The sequence below is a fragment of the Silurus meridionalis genome, chromosome 26 (genome assembly GCF_014805685.1).
Source record: "Silurus meridionalis isolate SWU-2019-XX chromosome 26, ASM1480568v1, whole genome shotgun sequence".
Lineage (NCBI taxonomy): Eukaryota > Metazoa > Chordata > Actinopteri > Siluriformes > Siluridae > Silurus > Silurus meridionalis.
Genome location: NC_060909.1, coordinates 7,210,170 through 7,230,498, shown reverse-complemented (window position 1 = coordinate 7,230,498; position 20,329 = coordinate 7,210,170). Strand labels below are relative to the sequence as shown.

The window sequence follows — 20,329 nt, the reverse complement described above, 5'->3', positions numbered from 1 at the left end:
ACACAGAGATCGTTGTGACTGACAGCTGAATAAACACTGCGTTTGCACTGCTGCCAGACTGATTAGTGACGCGGCACCTCCTGATTGTTTACTCTACAGTTTGATTGTTGTTGTTGTTTGTTGATTTGTTTATTCGGGCGTTTGTTGGCGTTACACCTAACCTTTTTTTGGGGTTATTTTAAAATGATAGAAAATGATACTAAAGGATTCAACACAACTTATTCTTACAAGGAAACAAATAGTTTTTATTTATGAAATGAGTCGTTTTTATGATTGATTTTTATGGATTTTGTCAGTCTGTTGTTGCATTTTATTAGAAATAAAACGACTCGAAAGCCTTTTGATTTGTAAATACAAATGAAAAATTTGGGTTAAAATTGCCAAAGAGGCTTAATTGCAATCTCGTTTTCTAAAAGAAATCTGTTACAGATGTATATTGCTCCTATAAAAATCATCATTTTTGCTGTATTCGTTATTCCTTGCGAGAGGAACCTTCTATATAATTTGATGGTATCCACAAGAATAAACCCCCAGGCCTCATTAGTACATCTGTAAGCCTCAGTTACACAGACTTTTAGTTGGTTTATTATGAATGGACATTGTTATGTCACGTTTTGCCAATTTCTTTGGGTTTGTTTCAGAGATCTGAACTACAACAACCTGAAAAGCTTTCCCGAAGCCATCCAGACTCTCCCCAAACTGAAAGAGCTGTAAGTAAAATCTTTTCTTTTTTTCTTTCTTTCTTCCTCCTTTCCTTTTTCTTTTTTTCTTTCCCTCTGTCTTTCATTTTTAAGGAAGTTAAAGAGCGAGGGGTTGGACCCATTACCTCACAGATCAAAAGCAAGACGTTTACTCCACTTCCCCCTGACGAGAGACAAAAGGAATTAAATCAGAGCATATACCAGGTGTGAGTTTACTCAGGCCAGGTGCATGAGCCCCGCCCACCTTTTCACAACCTGTCAATCAACAACGAAACCAAAGGAGACTCTGAAGAGTTTTATTTTTCACCCCAAACCTGGTCATGGAGCACATCTGCACTGCATTTATCTGCTTTTACAATCTGATCCACATAATCAGACATAAACAGACCGTTTCTGAGTCGACATGTGTGTTAAGTCTGGGAAAGCACATTTGATACGTAGCCACGGTGTGTAAAGATACTATCACATGACCTCCAAAAAAGCAGGTTTAATTACTAATGAAATACAGCTCACTGCTTTCTCATTTTATTCAGTGCTGAATTTTACTGACATGTATGCTTATCAAAGAATTCCTCTTTTTTTCCTTTGCCTTCTTTTTTTTAATCATTGTTTTTTCATATATTTATCATAATATTTAATATGTATTTCTATTCATATTAATTAAAAAATATTCAAATAATTGAAATAAAAAGTTTGAAAAGTCACATTAATAATATGATAAATTGAAAATGAGTATGACATTTAAAAAATAAGGAAAACTATACACCTGACATTTCCAGCCATATGTGCTTCTTCTGCAAACTGTTAGAGTCAGTTGAAGGAACACAACTGTAGAGGACGTCTTTGGAAGCAGTTGAATGAACTTTTCCCTTCACTTGAACGAAAAGACTCCGTATAGATATGGTTTACATGGCTTGAAGTGAAAGAGTTGCCTGCTATAGAGCTCTTCAATTCTATTGAAAACCTTTGGGATGATTTGGAACGCTGACTGCACCCCAGGCCTCCACAACCTCCATCAGTACCTGATTTTATTAATTGACACGCTTTTGTTTTTGAATGAGCACAAATCTACAAAACAGCACTCCAAAATCTAGCAGAACATCTTCCAAGAAGAGTGAAGGCTATTATAATAGCAATTATAAATGGGGACTATATGTGGTATTAAATGTTCAAAAAAAAAAAAATCTTTAGTTCTTATTATAACAGCAAATGTGGACTAAATGTGGAATGGGTTCTCCACAAAAACATTGTTTATATAGTGTATGGGATGATGTGCATTGCAGAAATGTCTGTATGTATATTGATAAAATATTTTTGTCCAAAATTCTATTCTATATTTGATTCTATATTTTCAAATTTAGTTTTATTTGAGTCACATGTAAATGCCCCATAGTAATATTTCTTAAATTATTAATCAAGCACTCGGCAGAGATGAGAAAAGTACACCCATCTTTTACTCGAGTAGAAGTACAGATGCTCATGTTTAAAAGGTTGAAGTTATTGACTACACATTTTCACTCAAATAAAGAAGTTTGGGCTCTGACATGTCCTTAAGTAAAAAATAGCCATTACTACTAACTGTTTTAGTGTCACACTGGTAACCGGACCTGAAGTTCACATTTTGTTATCTAATGAATGTGTCCAGGTTGAACATCCACCATATAGAACACAAGCAGTGAAAAGAAGATGATGATCAGGAATGTCATGTTTACATCGCTGACTCCCTCTGTCTCATCCACGTTAACCCCAGACTTCTTGTTGCCTTCTGCTGTGCTTGTTGTTAGATTTGTAAACTATCCTACGTCTGTGGTGTGTGAGAGGCAGGAAATGTGGTTGATCGGAAAAGAAGTAGATTGATGTGCTAAAAACAGCACTCAATGAGAAGAAAAATATAGATCATGTCACCAAATAGATTAAAACTGAGCCTGGTATAAAAATGTAAAAGGTAGAAAGCAAAACGTTTAACAGTGAAGTAAAGTACTGATATCATGGCACTTGGTTATTTTCCACACTCAAAACACATTGGTAAATATTTTATTTTATAAGCAGTCAGCTATAAAGTATTAGTCTGTTCTTAAATACAAGTCTAATTGTGGAGATGCTCATAGGTTTGGAAGATTGTAACGTTTAACGGAGTCTTGTCTTTGTTCCGTGTTACATTTTGTATCAGAGCGCCATCTCGTGTTCAGACTCTGTATTGCTGCATGACTCATCACAATACCTACAAGCTCATGTGTCTCAAAAGGCTTCAGGATTAAAATGAAATATTCTCATTATCTGACACTGATTCATTTAACGCTTCTTTTTTCTTCCACAGTGGCTTTCACAGTAACAATATCGCAATCATACCTGAAGGAGCCTTTCATAAGAATCCACTGCTACGTACCATGTGAGTGCATTATAACACAGCTATAATATTCTCACACACACACACACATTCACATGCACACTGTTAGAAAAAATGATCTTTTATTCAAAGCATTTTTTATTCATGACTTGTCTGAAGAGCCAGAGCTCGTGAATTTTCATACAATGTTTCTGTGTGTGTGTGTGTGTGTGTGTGTGTGTGCGCGCGCAGTCATCTCTATGACAACCCTCTCTCCTTCGTGGGAAGGTCGGCTTTCCAGAACCTATCAGACCTGCACTCGCTGTGAGTTTGCATTTCACTGAAGATTATCCGCTGCATCTCCGCATCAATACCATGAAATATTTTGACGTTAATCAGAATATCCGAAGTTCTAATAAATAAAAAAAGAAAAAAAAAAGAAAAAAAAAAAACAATCTGCAGATTAGAATGTTATACTTCTTTCCTTTGAACACTTATTCGCATTTAGAATCGGTCTGGCTTAAGCTTTCCGGTGAGAAAGGCTGTGAAAGCATTGCCAGTGACTAATCGGGTTTAGAGAACACTAAAATAGAAATAATCAAAAGAATAAAAAAAAAAAAATCTATAATTTTTACATCGTAGTCTGGATACATATGATTGTATGCCAGATTTCTATTTCTTATGCTTTCTTCTACAATACAACTAATTCTACATCTTTCCTGCTAAATCACATGACTGCTGGATTCTTGATTCTGATTAGTCAGATATTGAATTGAATGAATTTGATTGGTCAGATAATGAGGTGTTTTTAGGTTGAATTGGTGTCTCTTCTTTTTTCAACGCTCAGAGTTTAAGTCTGAAAGTTTCCTCTATATAAACTGTACTGTTTGTCATGACACAGATGATGTCACTAATACTGTACTAAGCGTTTCAGACTAATTTTACCTGGCAAGCACAGACACATGGTGAAACAACCCAGTGATGATGTAGGAAATACGTCAGTGGATCAGAACTCACTGCTGTATCAGTAGCTCTGATAGCAGTTCCGAATAGCTCTTATTAATGCCCACGTTCTAACACGTTCCATCATAGACTCAGCTCATTTACAGGGACCTGTATAGTGAACACTTTAAATAATCGAATCATAAACCGATTCAGTTAGTTTATGCAACAAAAATGTTTTGACAGTGGACATTGTCTCAAAGCAGCTTCACAGAACATTAGAAATGAAGGGAATTATGTGTATTTCTCCCCGATGAGCAGCCTGGGGCGACTGTGTGCAAGGAAGGTATGAGGAAGAAACATTGAGAGGAACCAGAGTGTGATCATTATTGAAATAATAATAATTGTGTGTGTGTGTGTGTGTGTGTGTGTGTGTGTGTGTGTGTGTGTGTGTTAGGATGCTGCGTGGCGCAAGTAAGATGCAGCACTTCCCCAGTCTGACTGGAACAGGGAATCTGGAGAGCCTGTGAGTTTTTCACTCCAACATGTATACAGATAAAGCTTTGCAGTCCAAAAAAGGAGAAACGACAACTGGAATTATCATTTGTAGGAGTGTTTTTGAAAACATTCTTTCTTTTATTCTCAGTCTGCAACCAGCCAATCAGAGCTTTACTGTACATTTATATGATATAACCCTGTGATTTCTGATTATCATCACTGTAAATAGACACTGAAATGGTATAAACGTGTGAATGTTTATTTTCTGTGTGTGTGTGTGTGTGTGTGTGTGTGTGTGTACTCCAGCACTCTGACAGGCACTAAGATCAGAACCGTACCTGCAGATCTGTGTGAGGACCTTTCTGTTCTCCGAACTTTGTAAGTTACACTACATTTTTGCAATATCGTGTTTGTGTGTGTGTGTGTGTGTGTGTGTGTGTTTTCACTGTCACCCTCCTCACCTCTAAACAACCAACCTCTCCACCACCCCAGTGGCACCACCCACAAACACACACACACACACACACACACACACGCTCACTATTAGTAGTGCAGTGACGTTAAATTACATAACATGCACACCCATCATTCAAACACTGATCCAATGATTACAGCTTGTAGAATCCGACAGATCAGAAAACATGTAAATGTGTCAGTCACACTGCTGAGGTGGTGTAATTAAAGCTGACTCAGAAGTGACACTTAATGGCTATGTAAGCAATGAAACACTCAGAGGCATGCTGTTAGAAGAAACGAATCAACGACGGGGTGCAATGCTGCAGCGTGATGCAAACAATTTTACTCGTTTTATCATCAATTCATTAACGATTCCAGTTTTATATAAAGGCGTACTGTTTAACAAGTAAATGAATAAAAAAGTCTCACAGAGACTAAATCATGTGCAACTGTGAATATATATATAAATATAAAAAATGTAAGTTGAAAAATTGCTGTAGGAACAGAACCCTTCAGGACATGTCGTTATCGGGAAATTTTTCGCAACCTCATCCGTGACAGGGTTAGAAACAATACATTACAAACATCATTTTATTTTCTAACTGTTTTGAATATATTAATATTAATGAAAATTGTCTAACAATTTCAACCAATATACATTTAATGCTATTAAAATGGTACTTGGCATGGATTTTGCCGTTTATGGTCACTTGGGATTTCTTTTTTAAGTAAAAAAAAGTGTTGAAAAATTGCTGTAGGAACAGAACACATCAGGATATGTTGTGTGTTGTGGGAAAATATTCAGCATAGGATTAGTAACAATACATTACAAACCACCATGTTTTTTTTCTTACTATTATTAATATATAAATATTAATGAGAATTGTCTAACAATTTCAACCAATATACAGCTAGTATACTATAGATAGATACAATACATATTTGGTACGGATTTTGCAATACATGGCAACTAGCGATTTGTTTAATAAGTAAAGAAAATAAGTTGTAAAATTGCTATAGTATATAAGAGGAACACATAAAAATATGTAATTGTAAACGTAAATTGCTGAGGTGGTATAATGAAATGGCCAATAAAATGGCACCACATATGGATTTGTCTGTACATGGCAACCTATACACTTGCTGTTTTTATAAAAATGCCCACCCAAAGTACTTTCACAATACCAGCCTATGGGTTTACAAAACTTTTTAACACTAATTAAGGGAAAACAGTAACACAACACCACAAAAAAAAACAGTGCCAAGTCCACAAACAGGAGGAAGGACAACTCTGGCCAAGTCAATTTTCCAATTTATATCCAATCAGGCCTGCTAACAAATTTAAAGCCTTTCAAAATAAACAGCAAGGGACCTCGTTAAAGATACTGCTGGTGGATCAGTGACTTATAATCATTACATCATGCATGTGACCAAATTTAATATAGAATACAGTATTTCAAAGTGATCACGTTTAACTCGTCTCATCCGTGAGAAACAGTTGAAAAAATGCAACAAACTTTGGTAGTTCACAGTCTACAAAACAAACTCCGAAGCTTTAACACTCATTAGGCGATGTAGTGGGACACCGCTACAGAAAACACTGAGCGATCAAACACTGATTTTTTTTTTTTTTTAGGAGGAAGTAGTAGAAAATATTTTTTTTATTATTATTATTAAGGCATCTGGGGATTCATATAAAGCTGTTCCATGTTTCATTTGTCTTTAAGTATGAATCGGACAAACAGAAGGTACAGCAATACTGATAAATAATTACTTCAGATAATAATTAGAACAGAAAAACATTGTGCAGCAAAACAGTCAGAAACACTCAGGAAATGACAGTGATGTCCAGCATCAGTAAATATACAAACTCTTAACTTTGCTATAGCAGTACATCTTACAGTTTTCAGTTACACAGTTAGAGTGAGATCACATTGAGATTGTAGTTTGTGTGAGATTATAATTACAGTGAGATTGTAGTTAGTATGAGATTATAATTACAGTGAGATTGTAGTGAGATTGTAGTTAGTGTAAGATTATAAATACAGTGAGATTGTAGTGTGAGATGATAGAGTGAGATTGTAGTTAGTGTGAGATTATAATTACAGTGAGATTGTAGTGTGAGATTATAATCGAAGTGAGATTGTAGTTAGTATGAGATTATAATTATAGTGAGATTATAGTTAGAGTGAAATTATAGTTAAAGTGAGATTATAGTTAGAGTAAAATTATAGTTAAAGTGAGATTATAGTTTAAGTGAGATTATAGTTAGAGTGAAATTATAGTTAATGTGAGATTATAGTTAAAGTGAGATTATAGTTAAAGTGAGATTATAGTTAGAGTGAGATTATAGTTACAGTGAGATTATAGTTACAGTGAGATTATAGTTAAAGTGAGATTATAGTTAGAGTGAGATTATAGTTAAAGTGAGATTATAGTTAAAGTGAGATTATATAGTTAAAGTGAGATTATAGTTACAGTGAGATTATAGTTAAAGTGAGATTATAGTTAAAGTGAGATTATATAGTTAAAGTGAGATTATAGTTAGAGTTAGATTATGAGTTGAGTGAGTTTATAGTTAGAGTGAGTCAAAAAAGTTGTTAGTAGGTTTGTTGATTACATGGAGGACTAGATGTGTTGGCAGTGAAGGCATCCCCCTCGACGCCAGAGTTTTATTGTAAGCCAATAAAAACGATTCAATGCTATATAATGTCATTACTTTTAAGATTGATGTGATTGTGATTGGAGGGGAACTAAAAACCCACATGACCTGAATTACTCTCAGAGAAAAACAAAAGAATGAATGGAACACACTCGCACTAAAAATATCCAAAAACTATAAGTAGTAAAAGTGAATAAATGTCAAAGATCCTATTAGATTGGACGAGAGTGTACCAATCACACATGTAATCAAACCCTCTGCTTGCATGTCCACACACACACAATGTTAGGGAACATCATTCTAATAGGCAGTGTGTGGTGTGGTCCGCTTTAGGAGGTTAAAAACTCAGCTCTAATGACCTCCCTGAGGAACGGCAGTCAGAGCTAGGCACACACACACACACACACACACACACACACACACACACACACACACACACACACACACACACACACACACACACACACACACACCCTAGCTTCTGTTTGGCTGCTGCAAATTTTATTTGTATGGATGTTTGTTCTAATAATGGTGGACACATCGACTGGGTGTAATTGTGTGTAATGTGAAATATTTCGTTTTTTCGTAATAAAACGTGTGTGTGTGTGTGTGTGTGTGTGTGTGTGTGTGGGCGCATTTATCTTTAACAGAGATCTTTCCTACAACGAGATCGAAGAGCTGCCTTCCTTTCAGGGCTGTGTGAGTCTTCAGGACATGTGAGCGTCTCTCATTCTCTCTATAGTCCTCTGTAGCCTGCTATCTCTTTCTCTCTGTTTTTCTGTAATGCAGGAGTTTAAATAGCTTGATCTCTCTGTTCTGTGTGTGTGTGTGTGTGTGTGTGTGTGTGTGTGTGTGTGTGTGTGTGCAGAACTCTACAGCAGAACCGCATCCAGCAGATAGAGCGAGACACCTTCCATGGCTTGACGAACCTGCGAGTTCTGTAATTCATTTTCATTTCTTACAGTATTAGGAGACAGGAAGAGCTCCTCATCTTATTTGTTTTTCAGCCTGTAGTTTATCACTTGTAGTTTGACTCACAGCTTGGTGAATGATGTGTGGAACACTGCTGAGGAGAAGCAGATTTCTCCATCTCTCATGTCTCATGTTGAGTCAGATTTTAGGTGATAATTTAGGTGACCTTTGATTTGGCCCACTATATAAATAAATGCAATTTTTGGACCAGCTTTTAAAAAAAATTAGGACCAGAGGACGCTTCGTTTCAGTGTCTGGCGATGCCGATAAAAAGGAGAGAGACAAGAGCTAAAACTAGGCTTTGAAACACCAAAAACACAGAAAAAATTACACACTGAAAACCGAGACAACTGATCTCTTCCGACCGCTGGCGAGAGTAAGACATCTTACAATGCATACATCCTGGCAGCATCCCAGCATATCATACAGCATATACACTGATACGTATTTCGTACAATTTTGTCGTATCGCTGTCGTCATTGTAAGATCGGAAAATTATAAGTCGAACAATTGTAATTCTAGGACTACCTGTATTTGTACTCTATTGTACAATAAATTGGATTATTTCTCAATGTGCTACAAGTTTCTAGGTTTGAGCAAATTACAGGATTTTCTATTTATTTAGTTTTTATTTATTTATTTATTTATTTTATCATGAAATCATAAATCATAGGAACCATGACAGCTTTCATTTTAATATAATGTTTGCTATAATTTATTGTCTTCACCATTTATTTTTAGCCCATGGCCCTCAATCAGGTTTGATATTTGGCCCTTCATTGTAGAAAGTTCGGGCACCTCTGCTATAATACATGCAAGAGTAAGTGTAATGGGGCTCAGGTGTGAAATGGGGAGCAGTGAGACCGAGTGCATTATGAAGAGAAGAACATACACATTCTGCTTTTTTATTCAATGAAATGAACACTTGTTTGTTGATTTATTTATTTGTTTATTTATTATACAGTGGCACCATTACTCTTAATAATTTAGACACTTGGGTTTAGTTAGTATTTAGTAAAAAACCTCTCAGATGCTCCTGTTTTTGCCAAAATTAGATTTTGGTTTTGACCAAAATGGTTCTGCCAGTAAAATGCTTTTGCGTCCAAATTTTAAGAATCCATATACACATAAGCAATATAGACATTTTTATTTAGGTTATAAGTTTATAAGTTATGCCTAGGCGTTAATCTTGTCTCTGTGATGCATCAAACACAGTGGTAAAAACAATCCTTCTATATGAAGATGTCTAAGATCTTGCCAGCTGTTTTCTTCACAGTCCATGTCACACATTAGTCAAGTTGGAGGAAAGTTACATGCAAAATGGATATAAGGTGATTTTCCCTTACAAAGCTGAACTTGTGTTCGGATTTCATATGTCTTTTCTGCGTGAAGCGTGGACAGATGACACACATTTGTTATGTCCGTGTGGTACCAGGAATCCTGGTTTGATGCAAACCTTAGATATAAGCTGCAGGTGAGATTACAAAAGAAGCTACAACAAAAGCAGCTGATTTCATTCGAGGAGTGCAGGGTGAGAATTGTGCTCGGGAAATGTAGCGATGAACGGTGCCTCCAGCTTGGAGTTTCCAGTTAGTGATGCGACGCTGTCGATCAGGCTGTGCAGATGTATTGGTGTTCACAGTACAGATGTAATGTGACTATGTGGATACTCGATTACCTCTAAATGCGTCTTTGAGATGCCTTTAAATTCATTTACAGTTATACTTAGCTCATTCCATTTACTTCATAATCACCTAGGGTGCTTGGTAATGTTAGGTGTAAACGTCTTTCTAGGTCTATTCAATTCAGTTTATAATCGGCTGTTGGCTGTCAAAATGGCTGCGAACTGTAAGCGGTTCTGCTTAGTGTTGAGCAAAAAAAAAGGAAATTCAGGAACATCTCTATGACTGAAAGTTTCAGAATTTCACTTTGTTAAAGTTTTTGCAACCCACTAAACATTTGTGTGACATAAACAGTGCACATCAACAAAGCCACTAAAAATAATGGTAAGTAATCTGAAGAAGAAAAAAACGACACTTTGGCCTTGTGTCTGCTCTTAATAGAGGCAGGGCTGTTCCTTAATGCATTTCTGGACAAAAAAGGACTTGGAAAATACCACATTTTGGATGTCACGCCCCTTGTCAAGCCTCTCCGCCTACTCACGTTTATTTGTGACTGAACTTTTTTTGTAACCGGCAACAGTAGAAACAGCTCAGCAACACAAACCGATGTTACACAAATACATTATGCATGAAAACTCTCAGTGTTCTAATACAGTACTGTTATAGGCTAGCTTTACTGTATTATATAATAATCAGTTTGGATAAGATCTCTGCTCAGCTAATATCTGTATTTAATCTATGTACTGTAAAGTTGTAGGTCCTAATATCTGCTGTTCGTTTAACTCTGTTTAGAGACCTGAGCAGAAATAAGCTGAAATCCATCCATCCAGATGCCTTCCACTCTCTCAGCGCTTTGACCAGCCTGTAAGTCCAGAACGTTCCCTTGCGTAGAGCTTTTAGTGCAGTTCTTATTGTTTGTTTGCTTTTTTTATAACAGAAAAGTAAAGTTAATACTAATGTTTTAAAGATTTCTTAAGCACCCAAAAGCATCTTAAATTTTTTATAAGGATTTTATTTGTGGTGTGCGTGTCTGTGTGTGTGTGTGTGTGTGTGTGTGTGTGTGTGTGTGTGCATTATAGTGCTGAAGTAAATATTTACAGTGCTGTTAAAATGTATTACCTTCATGATTTTCTTTTTGCATATTTATTACAATAATTCAGCTGATCAAGCATTTTTTTTTATTGCACAAGATAACTACAAAGATAAATACAAAGTGCAGTTTTTAAATGATCATCCCCAGACCATCACGCTACCACCACCATGATTGATGTTCTTTTTATGAAAAGCTGTGCTAGTTTTACCTCTGATGTAACAGGGTACACTCCTTCTAAGCAGTTACATTTTTTTCTCATCAGTCCAAAGAATATTTTCCCAAAAGTCTTGAGGATAATCGAGATGTTTTTTGGCAAATGTGAGACCAGCCTGTGTAGGATTTTCTTGGTCAGCAGTGGCTTTAATTTTTAATATAATATACATCTTTAATGGATTCCATTTTTGCCCAGTATCCTACTTATTGCTGAATCTTGAACCTTAACTGGGGTTAGGGCTGTAGTACTTTAGATGTTACTCTGAATTCTTTATTGAGCTCCTGGATGAGCGGTGGTTGCTCTGTTGGAGTAATTTTGGTCGGCTGATCACTCCTGGAAAGGTTCACCACTGTTCCAGGTTTTCTTTATTAATGGATAATTACTTTTTACCATGGGGCCAGGCAGGATTGAACAGCTTTTTTTACCTTAATAAATGAAAGTCATTTAAAACTGCATTTTGTATCTTAATATACATTTTTTTTTACCAAAAAAAAAAGGAAGAGGTATACAATTTTTACCCCAATGTATTAAGAATGCATATTTTTGGTTATAATGCAGAATTTCAAAATAAAAATGTGTGTATTTTCTTTTTCTGTTTCTTTTGTCCAGGGATCTGAGCATGAATCTTTTAGCCAGTATACCTACAGCCGGCCTAATCGCACTGAACCAACTCAAGCTGACAGGCAACGTGAACATGAGGAACAGCCTGAGCGCTGCCGGCCTTCCTAAGCTCAGGTGAGCCGAGCCAAGTAGCCGTGACTAATTGCATGTCATTCAGAGCTCTTCATGTCCCACTTCATTTAGGTTTGAATAATGTGTTCATAATTTCATCCTTGATCTGAGGTCAGCTTTGATTACACTAACGACACACATAGAAGGACAATTTCAAACGTTGAAACTTCAGTTTAAGGTGAATTCTCTCTTTAAGGTGAGGTGTGTGTGTGTGTGTGTGTGTGTGTGTGTGTGTGTGTGTGTGTGTGTGTGTGCAGGTCTATATCAGTGCCATATGCATATCAATGCTGTGCTTTTATTGCCTGTGATGACACACCGGGTTCTCTGGAAAGAGAGGAGAAGAGAAAAGGCACGGGTATGACACACTTCAGATCCACACTATTACTTTTATCTCTTTTAGTTCTGACTTAATGCCTCACTGCCTCATGTGCATAGTGGACAGATTTGTCCTTCAGAGTTTAAGTTTACGTGCCAGAAGTTGTCTGTGAGTTGTTTAAAATGATGTTTGCTTGTCCCTTCTGTGCGTGTTTGCTTGTGTGTGTGTGTGTGTGTGTGTGTGTGTGTGTGTGTGTGTAACGGTGTAGTTGAGGAGATGGAGAGATCCCCACTGCTTATGCACTGTTCTCCTTCCCCAGGTCAGTAAACAAACTTAATAGTAAATTATTCAGCATACATTTATTCAACACTGATATCCATCGTTTTTCAGGCTGTTAGCCGTGTGTGTTAATTAACTGTCCCCTAAAGTACTAATGTAATGTAATAAAAGAGCAATAATGAATGCTAGGGCAGTACACACTAGCAACAAAAAGGAACATGAATCTTTTCTTCATTATGTGGATTCATAATTCATCATTATTTAATATTCTTTATACATTTACATATCAAACCTTTACCTGGTCCCTGGATAAGGACACTGTGACAATTTAAATCTGGACTACTGTTAATTTATCGGTCATATCCATTTCTACAAATGTGTATTAACAATATTATTTACCGCATATTTTAAAGAAACACGGTTGCCTCAAATAAAACTAATCAACTAAAGAAATAACGTCAGCTCGAATAAATATTTTAAACTTGTTTTTAAAATGCAGCTCATATACACATATACGCTTTTGCTAGAGTGTATGACAATACAAATGCTTTGTGCTTGACCCCTATCCAATTCAGACTAAAGCAGACGTCAGACATGTATTTTTATTCCGCAGAAAACTGTTTTTTTTCTCATGGAGTTTAGTTTATTCACTCTTCTAGACTTCAGCCAAATATATATTATTTATATAAACATAGTTAGAATTATATATCATTTTTGGAATAATATATTTATAAAATATCAGCGGATGTTGAGATATAATATCAGTAAAATGGTTCAGTGTTGCACATACATTCATCTGCTTAATGTACCTTTGTGGAAATTGGGCTTCCATTAAATAGCCACATTTGAACATTGATGCAACTATATCTCGGGAAATTTGTACCAGGCTTGGCTAAAAGTCGAACTGCAGCACAGGCATTAAATGTGATTCATGGCACGTAGTTCGTATTTTGCTCCTGATTATAAACATGACTGCTTTAGTTTTTCCATATTTGGCATATAATGGGTTTACGTTTTGCCTCAGCTAAACTTAAGACTGTTCTAGGTGTTCACAGGGACACATTATTAAAGTATATTAATGGATGATACACACACATACATGCCAAAATGAAAAAACAATATAGGGGTTCAAATTGCAGGTAAATGCTATGTTTTGATTGCTTGGAAACTTAACTGACTAAAAATGCTAGTTAGCTAGTTAAGTGCACAAATACAGCCAAAAATGTTAGGGGAAGCTCTCATGGCATAGTCATAATTCTTTTCTAACGGTGTCTGAGGTAACACATCTGCTTAGAGTCAATTTTCTCTTAATAAGTTTAGGGTCAAGGTGATGAATTATGCTAACAGAAGGGCAATATAATGGTTTTATTTAGAGTTGTATGGACCATCACTAAAAATCTGTGAGGTGCAGGTGACACACATTAAGCCCTGATTTCCAAACAAACCATTACACAAATGATCGCTTGTAAAACACAGCCTTATATCCAAGTATTCCATATTCAAGTTAATTTTGCTGTGTTGTAGCTAACATTTAGCTCTGTTTGTGTTTCCTCTCTCAGGAGCATTTAAACCATGTGCCCACCTGCTTGGCAGCTGGATGATTCGCCTGACCATATGGTTCATCTGCCTGGTGGCTCTGCTGTTTAACTGCCTCGTCCTGGCTGCCACACTTTCTCCACGCAGCTGCCCACTCTCACCCACCCGCCTCCTCGTAGCCATCCTGGCCTCCTCCAACCTGCTGACCGGATTCTACCTGACTGCACTGGTAGTTCTAGATGCCGCCACCTGGGGCTCCTTCGCATCCTATGGCGTGTGGTGGGAGACAAGTGCCGGGTGCCAGGCACTTAGTGTTCTGGCCATGTTCTCCTCCGAGTGGGCTGTCCTGGTGCTGCCTCTGGCCTCTGTGGAGCGCAGCCTCAGTGTCCGAGCACTGATGGGTAAAGCGGGAGCACTAAGGAGCTGTGACCGGAAGGGTCAGAGAAGGAAGTTTGGCCTGGCTGCAGGAATTCTGGGTGTATTGGCAGCTGGAGTGGCATTTTTAAGCCTGTATCAAGGAGCAGTAGAGGGTTCTCCGCTGTGCCTGCCGTTCTCTGGAGCTTTGGCGCCAGGCTTGGGTGTGACTGTGGCTCTGGTGCTGCTGAACACCCTGGCGTATCTGTTGAGCGCCGTGGTATACACAAGGCTCTACTGCGGTCTGGGCCGTGCACAGCTTGCCGATCCGGAGCAGGCAGGTTCAGTGCGGCACGTCGCGTGGCTCATTTTTACTAACTGCATCTTCTTCTGCCCAGTGGCAGCATTCTCGTTTGCCCCACTGCTGACTGGAATGGGTGCAGCCGGGAGCCCAGACATGGCGAAATCAGTTACTCTGATCTTCTTTCCTTTGTCTGCCTGCCTAAACCCAGTGCTGTATGTTTGCTTCAGCCCTGCCTTCCGACACGACTGGCTCCGCCTAAGGGGGCGGATACGACTCGGGAGAGGTGGGAAAGCCATCGGGGGCAGTTCAGCAGGTATGAGCGGGACAGTTGAAGGTGGAGTCTCGAGCGAACTGGGCTACGAATGTGGCATGTGCGAACGCTGCGAGGCAGCTCTTCTAGCCAGAGCTTCTTCCTCATCCGCTTCCTCGTCCTCCTCTTCCTCCTGCACATGCAGACATTTAGTGAAGTGGCATAGTTGCCCGGCGCTGACGGCGGGCGAGGTTGCATGCTCGCGTCTCGAGGGCGACTGGGCAGACTGCGGCACTCTGTCGGTGCACTCGGAATACGCAGATGAGGGAGACTCTTTCGTATCGGACAGCTCGGAGCAAGCACAGGCGTGTGGACGCGCGTGTTTCTGTCAAAGTCGCGGCTTACCTTTAGTGCATTACTCTTACAACGTGCCCAGCATAAAAGACTGAGAATGAGTCACTGCGTACACACACACACACACACACACACACACACTCGCGCATTCACTACAGAGTGTCTGCTCACTTGGTGCACACACACAAGCACATTATGCAGGGAACAGTGGGCGATTCGAGACACGCCCCGGAGCCAGAGAAATTCAACTGGTCAGGAAGCACTTTTTTTTTTTTCTTTCAAACACATCAGTGTGTGTGAAAGTGTGTGTGTTTGTCAGTAAATAAAAAAGGGAAACTGACAATAAGAAAGAGACTCACTGAGCCAGATGTCAGCAAGACTTGATTTGCTTTTTTAAAATATTTTTTATTCATGTCTGCATGGCTGCAGCGAGCTGACTGACTTCCTTAATCCTTCAAGAAGACAAAGCTCCTGCCCGCCTCTCACTCTTTCGGCAGAACACGACTTCGGTTTGCAACGGTTTTTGTTGAGCAGGGATAAAATGTCTCCGATCTAAGAATTTTTTTTTTTTGGGTTTTTGTTCTTCACTGTTGCCATTCCTTGTTCTGTTGACCTCAGTGTGTGATGGAAGTGTGGGAACTTTTCCCATGTAGCTGCATTCATGTATGTAAGTCAAGGAGAATGTAACATAACATACTTTTTGTTTTTTTAAAGAGCGAGTTTATTTTTATTGCCTCTTTTCCTGGAAATTCTGCTAATATTTATCACTGGCCAGCAGCCATTCCCTCACACTGATCAGTGCATCTTTCCCACATGCAGGAGCCTTTGGGGTGAAAAAGTGGTCTGAAGGTTTCGAAGGCACAAATGATTTGACGTGAGATCCAGTTCTCTCAGCTGTAAGAGCCGTAGATTTTTATATTAGCAATGGCTTTTTCAAACACTACCCTAATTTATAAACAAATGTATGTCAAATTGTTTCTATTATAGTGATTTTCAGTGGTTATGGTACTGTATATAAAACAGGGTTGGACCATTGTATTATAATTTCCTGTGTGCCATTCTATCATGTAGATAGAAACTCGGGCCCTGATTTCCTGAATGACTCAACGGATTACGGATAATCAGCTTTGTAGATGCTTTGTGTATTTCTACATACTGATCATCTATTAAATATGGAATATTAAAAAATACTAAATATATCCTGTATCTCACGATTTTGAGACACTTTCTTAGTGAACTGCCAAAAGATGATTAACGACGGAATGACAGAGATCAATCGTTTCCAATAAAGCATCCAACAGCAAGTTATTAACTTGTCTTTAAATTAGCTTTCTTTTTCAACACGCCCTAATTTGAGCCATTTGTAGTTATTACTAATGTTAAATGACAATTTCCTTCCTTTTATCACTTTATAGCAGCTGTAAACAAACGTTCCCCTCACCAGCATCTCTTTATTTTTTTTTTTACGTTAAAGTTAATATAACGGGAAAACACAGATTATGTCGCTTTGAAAATGTCCTGACACTGTAGACTCCTTCCATACGGTATATGTCAAATAAACATCTGTTGTACAGAAAACAATACATCTGTAAAAATCACGATATTCGTTTGTTTGAGAACAGGTTTATAAATGATCCATATTAATTACAAACACATTTGATTTAAAAAATTAAAATTTATTATTGCTAATATATTTGTATATTTTTCTTTTCGTTCCTGCTATCATTTATAAAAATCTGGGTTTTTTTTTCTACAACATAAAATTTTTTGCATTTCGTTCAATAATGCGATCGTAATCACATTTTATACATGACACAGCTATTATTTGGAAATCACCCCAAAAAACAGCTACTAACTTCATGATCAGTTTGGTTTAAAATGTTTGTAAATTAGGGGCTTGTAACACTAAGGTCATGATGGACCTGATGCTTGAGAGCATGAGCAGTTTTGATGATTGTCCAATGACATGAAGTTTATTTTCCCTCACTCGATCCCCAAAGAACGTGACTGGATTATTTTTGTACTGTTATAATTACAATAGTCTTGTTAAAAAAACAAAAAAAAAATGTTCCTTCCACTACTATCAGGTCCAAAGAGCAAACATGTATTGTGTGGACTTTATTCGTGTGTGTTTTCCCTCTGATGTTGAAGTGAATCTTAAGCTGTTTTTGTTGTCGTCTTAAAAACGTGTTATATCACTGAGAATTCGTTTTCAGTGCCCTTCCTTTCCATGTCACTTTCTTTTCCACAGAATGAATTTTGTCCTTTTTTTTCCCTCAAAGCATGTTTGCATCCAAGCTGAATAAAATTTCTATGTCTGTGTGAGTCAAATAAGCTTCCACCAGATGATGTTTAAAGTAAACTCTTCAATGAGGTAGCAATTAATGTCACTAACAAATTCCAGATGTTTAAATGTGTCTGTTTGTGATCCTGTCTTTACGTTCGTCTGTGAGCAGTGTAAATTATTTGTATAATCGAGAATGGGATGCGTTGTCTAACCATGGAAGCTACCTCTTTAATTGTAGTGGCTGCCGGTCATGTGCAGTGTGTATGAGAGCGTGCTCACTCTTTGTGGGTATTTTTTTTATTTTTTTTTATGTGGTATGTTGACTGTATGATTACTCTCGCTGTAAATACATGTCATTTGTATTGTCACTGAATGAAAGTCACATTTTTAGTTTATACCAATTGTGGGAGGAAATTGTGTACGGTATATAGTAAATTTTGTAAAGCAAACCATATAAAGTCAATTGCTTAATGTATGAGGCTGGTTTCGATTTTCATTTCTTCGCTCTCTTCATTTCTTTGCATACGCGCCTTTCTTTTACTGGTGTAAGGAATGTGCCAGCAGGACATGCCTATATGAATAAATCCCCAACAGACCTCTTTTCACTTACTGCCCAATTAAAGGCCACAAACCAGGATTAGCCCCATTTAACCTCCTAATAAGGAGCTGAGCTGTGTTCAAGATGTAAAACAACCTTTGATATGCAGGCGAAATGTAAAATGTTATTAATGTAGCACATGAATTACTGTCCCTCTCAGACTTGTTTTAACAGCTTTTACTTTTCGTTCAGCTGCAGTTAATACTTAGTGCTGGTTAGGAGTCCCGGTTGATACAGAATCTGTCTGAGGAAAAAGAGGTACAATGTGGACCACCAGACAAACGCTTATAACACCTGAGGGTAAGTCTTAACATTGCCAATTCACTTACTAGTATCTTTTTCTTTACCTGCTGCAACACTGTATCGTCCTGTATATAATGATATGACTGTAATATTTATATAATATGCTAGAATATCACGATAGTTGAAGGCATTACAATATGTTATACACCGATCAGGCATAACTTTTTACTGTCGCGGGTTCACCACTGTTCCTTCCTTGGACCACTGCAGATCAGGAACGTCACACAAGAGCTGCAGTTTTGGAAATGCTATATATATATATATATATTTAGTGAATAAGATAACCTTCTAGCTGGAAGGTTGTGAGCAAGTTGCCGCCTCTGGACCCCTAAACAAGGCCCCTAAAACCTCGACTGCTCAGTTATATGATTGAGATAACTGTATGTTGCTTTGGATAAAGGCATCTACTGAATGCCATGAATGGAAGTATTATTTATCATGAAATGGAAATGACTCACTTTCCTGTGCTGCTACTGAACATTATGGATGAGTTAGGTTTTTCCTCAAGGTTTTTTCCTCATATCTTCTTAGTGAGATGATCTTTTTTTTTTTTAATCCTCATTAAGGATCTAAATCTACATCTGGATTTGTAATATGTTTTGTAAAAATGTCTGTCAAGATGTCTGTGTTCCCAGTTGTATGTTCTGCTACAGTTCTCTATAAAAAACAACCTCTTGGCTCTTTTGTCTACTGGAGATCCACACTGGCATAATATCCAACCACACTTTGTCATCAGTGTTGAAGTAAAAGCATGAACCTGTGAAAGCACTAAGGCCTCAGACACCGCCTGGAGAAGATTGAGGGGTTGCTAATAAAGCCTTGAAATGTGGTCATTCTTTTTCCCACCTTATCAAACCCCTGATGAACACTCGTGAGGGGAAGAAATTTAAAGAACAACCCCTGCAGCTCACCTCCGTTTCGAGATCGGCTGTCTGCAGGAACTGTCCGCATTCCATAACTTAAACAGAGCCTCTGTCTACCAGCCAAAAATGCTTTGTCACCACTACAACAGTTAATGGTAGTAAAATCTTTCTTTATAAGATTCGGGTAATGGATCACTGAGGCTGCAGAAATGTGGACAGAGCCTTCATTTGTCACAATGAACTCTTTGGATCCATCCAGCGTTTATGTTCCATTCCATCAGGTGATGAGCGCGGCGCTCGGATCTTGGGTCTTCATGACAGAAGGGAATTATCTGTCCTGTCGAAAGCATACTAAACAATCACTCTGGGTGTAGAACCTAGCTGTCAGTGGAGAACGAATGGCTTTGATTAGGCAGAGGGAGAAGCCGAATGGGCTGCCAGGGTTCTGTGCTACCTTTAATGCTCTCAGGGGGTAACACGAGGCCGTTTGCATTGCCGTTCAGCACCGGCCGGGAAGAGACTGATTACTAAGACTAATGTAATCATCAGTGCAATTCGATGTAGGACTTGCGACAGGCAATACAACATGTAATTAGTGATTCTGACAAGGAAGAAAACGCAGCGAGGACTTCAATCGACAAAAAGTCTTTGAGCTGCTTTGATGTGG

At 38.0% G+C, this 20,329-nt stretch overlaps 1 protein-coding gene across 1 annotated transcript in view; it reads left to right on the top strand.

Moving 5' to 3' along the window:
* The window catches only part of lgr4 (leucine-rich repeat containing G protein-coupled receptor 4), an 80,553-nt gene extending 62,180 nt beyond the window's left edge, over positions 1–18,373 (top strand). Inside the window, exons 7-18 of the mRNA XM_046840440.1 lie at positions 642–710; positions 3,019–3,090; positions 3,280–3,351; positions 4,427–4,495; positions 4,774–4,845; positions 8,236–8,301; positions 8,454–8,525; positions 10,972–11,043; positions 12,096–12,221; positions 12,476–12,573; positions 12,803–12,853; positions 14,373–18,373. Coding sequence (XP_046696396.1) covers positions 642–710; positions 3,019–3,090; positions 3,280–3,351; positions 4,427–4,495; positions 4,774–4,845; positions 8,236–8,301; positions 8,454–8,525; positions 10,972–11,043; positions 12,096–12,221; positions 12,476–12,573; positions 12,803–12,853; positions 14,373–15,706 — 2,173 coding nt within the window. The 3' untranslated portion in view covers positions 15,707–18,373. The remainder of the gene's footprint in view (positions 1–641; positions 711–3,018; positions 3,091–3,279; positions 3,352–4,426; positions 4,496–4,773; positions 4,846–8,235; positions 8,302–8,453; positions 8,526–10,971; positions 11,044–12,095; positions 12,222–12,475; positions 12,574–12,802; positions 12,854–14,372) is intronic.
* The last annotated feature ends 1,956 nt before the right edge of the window (positions 18,374–20,329 follow it).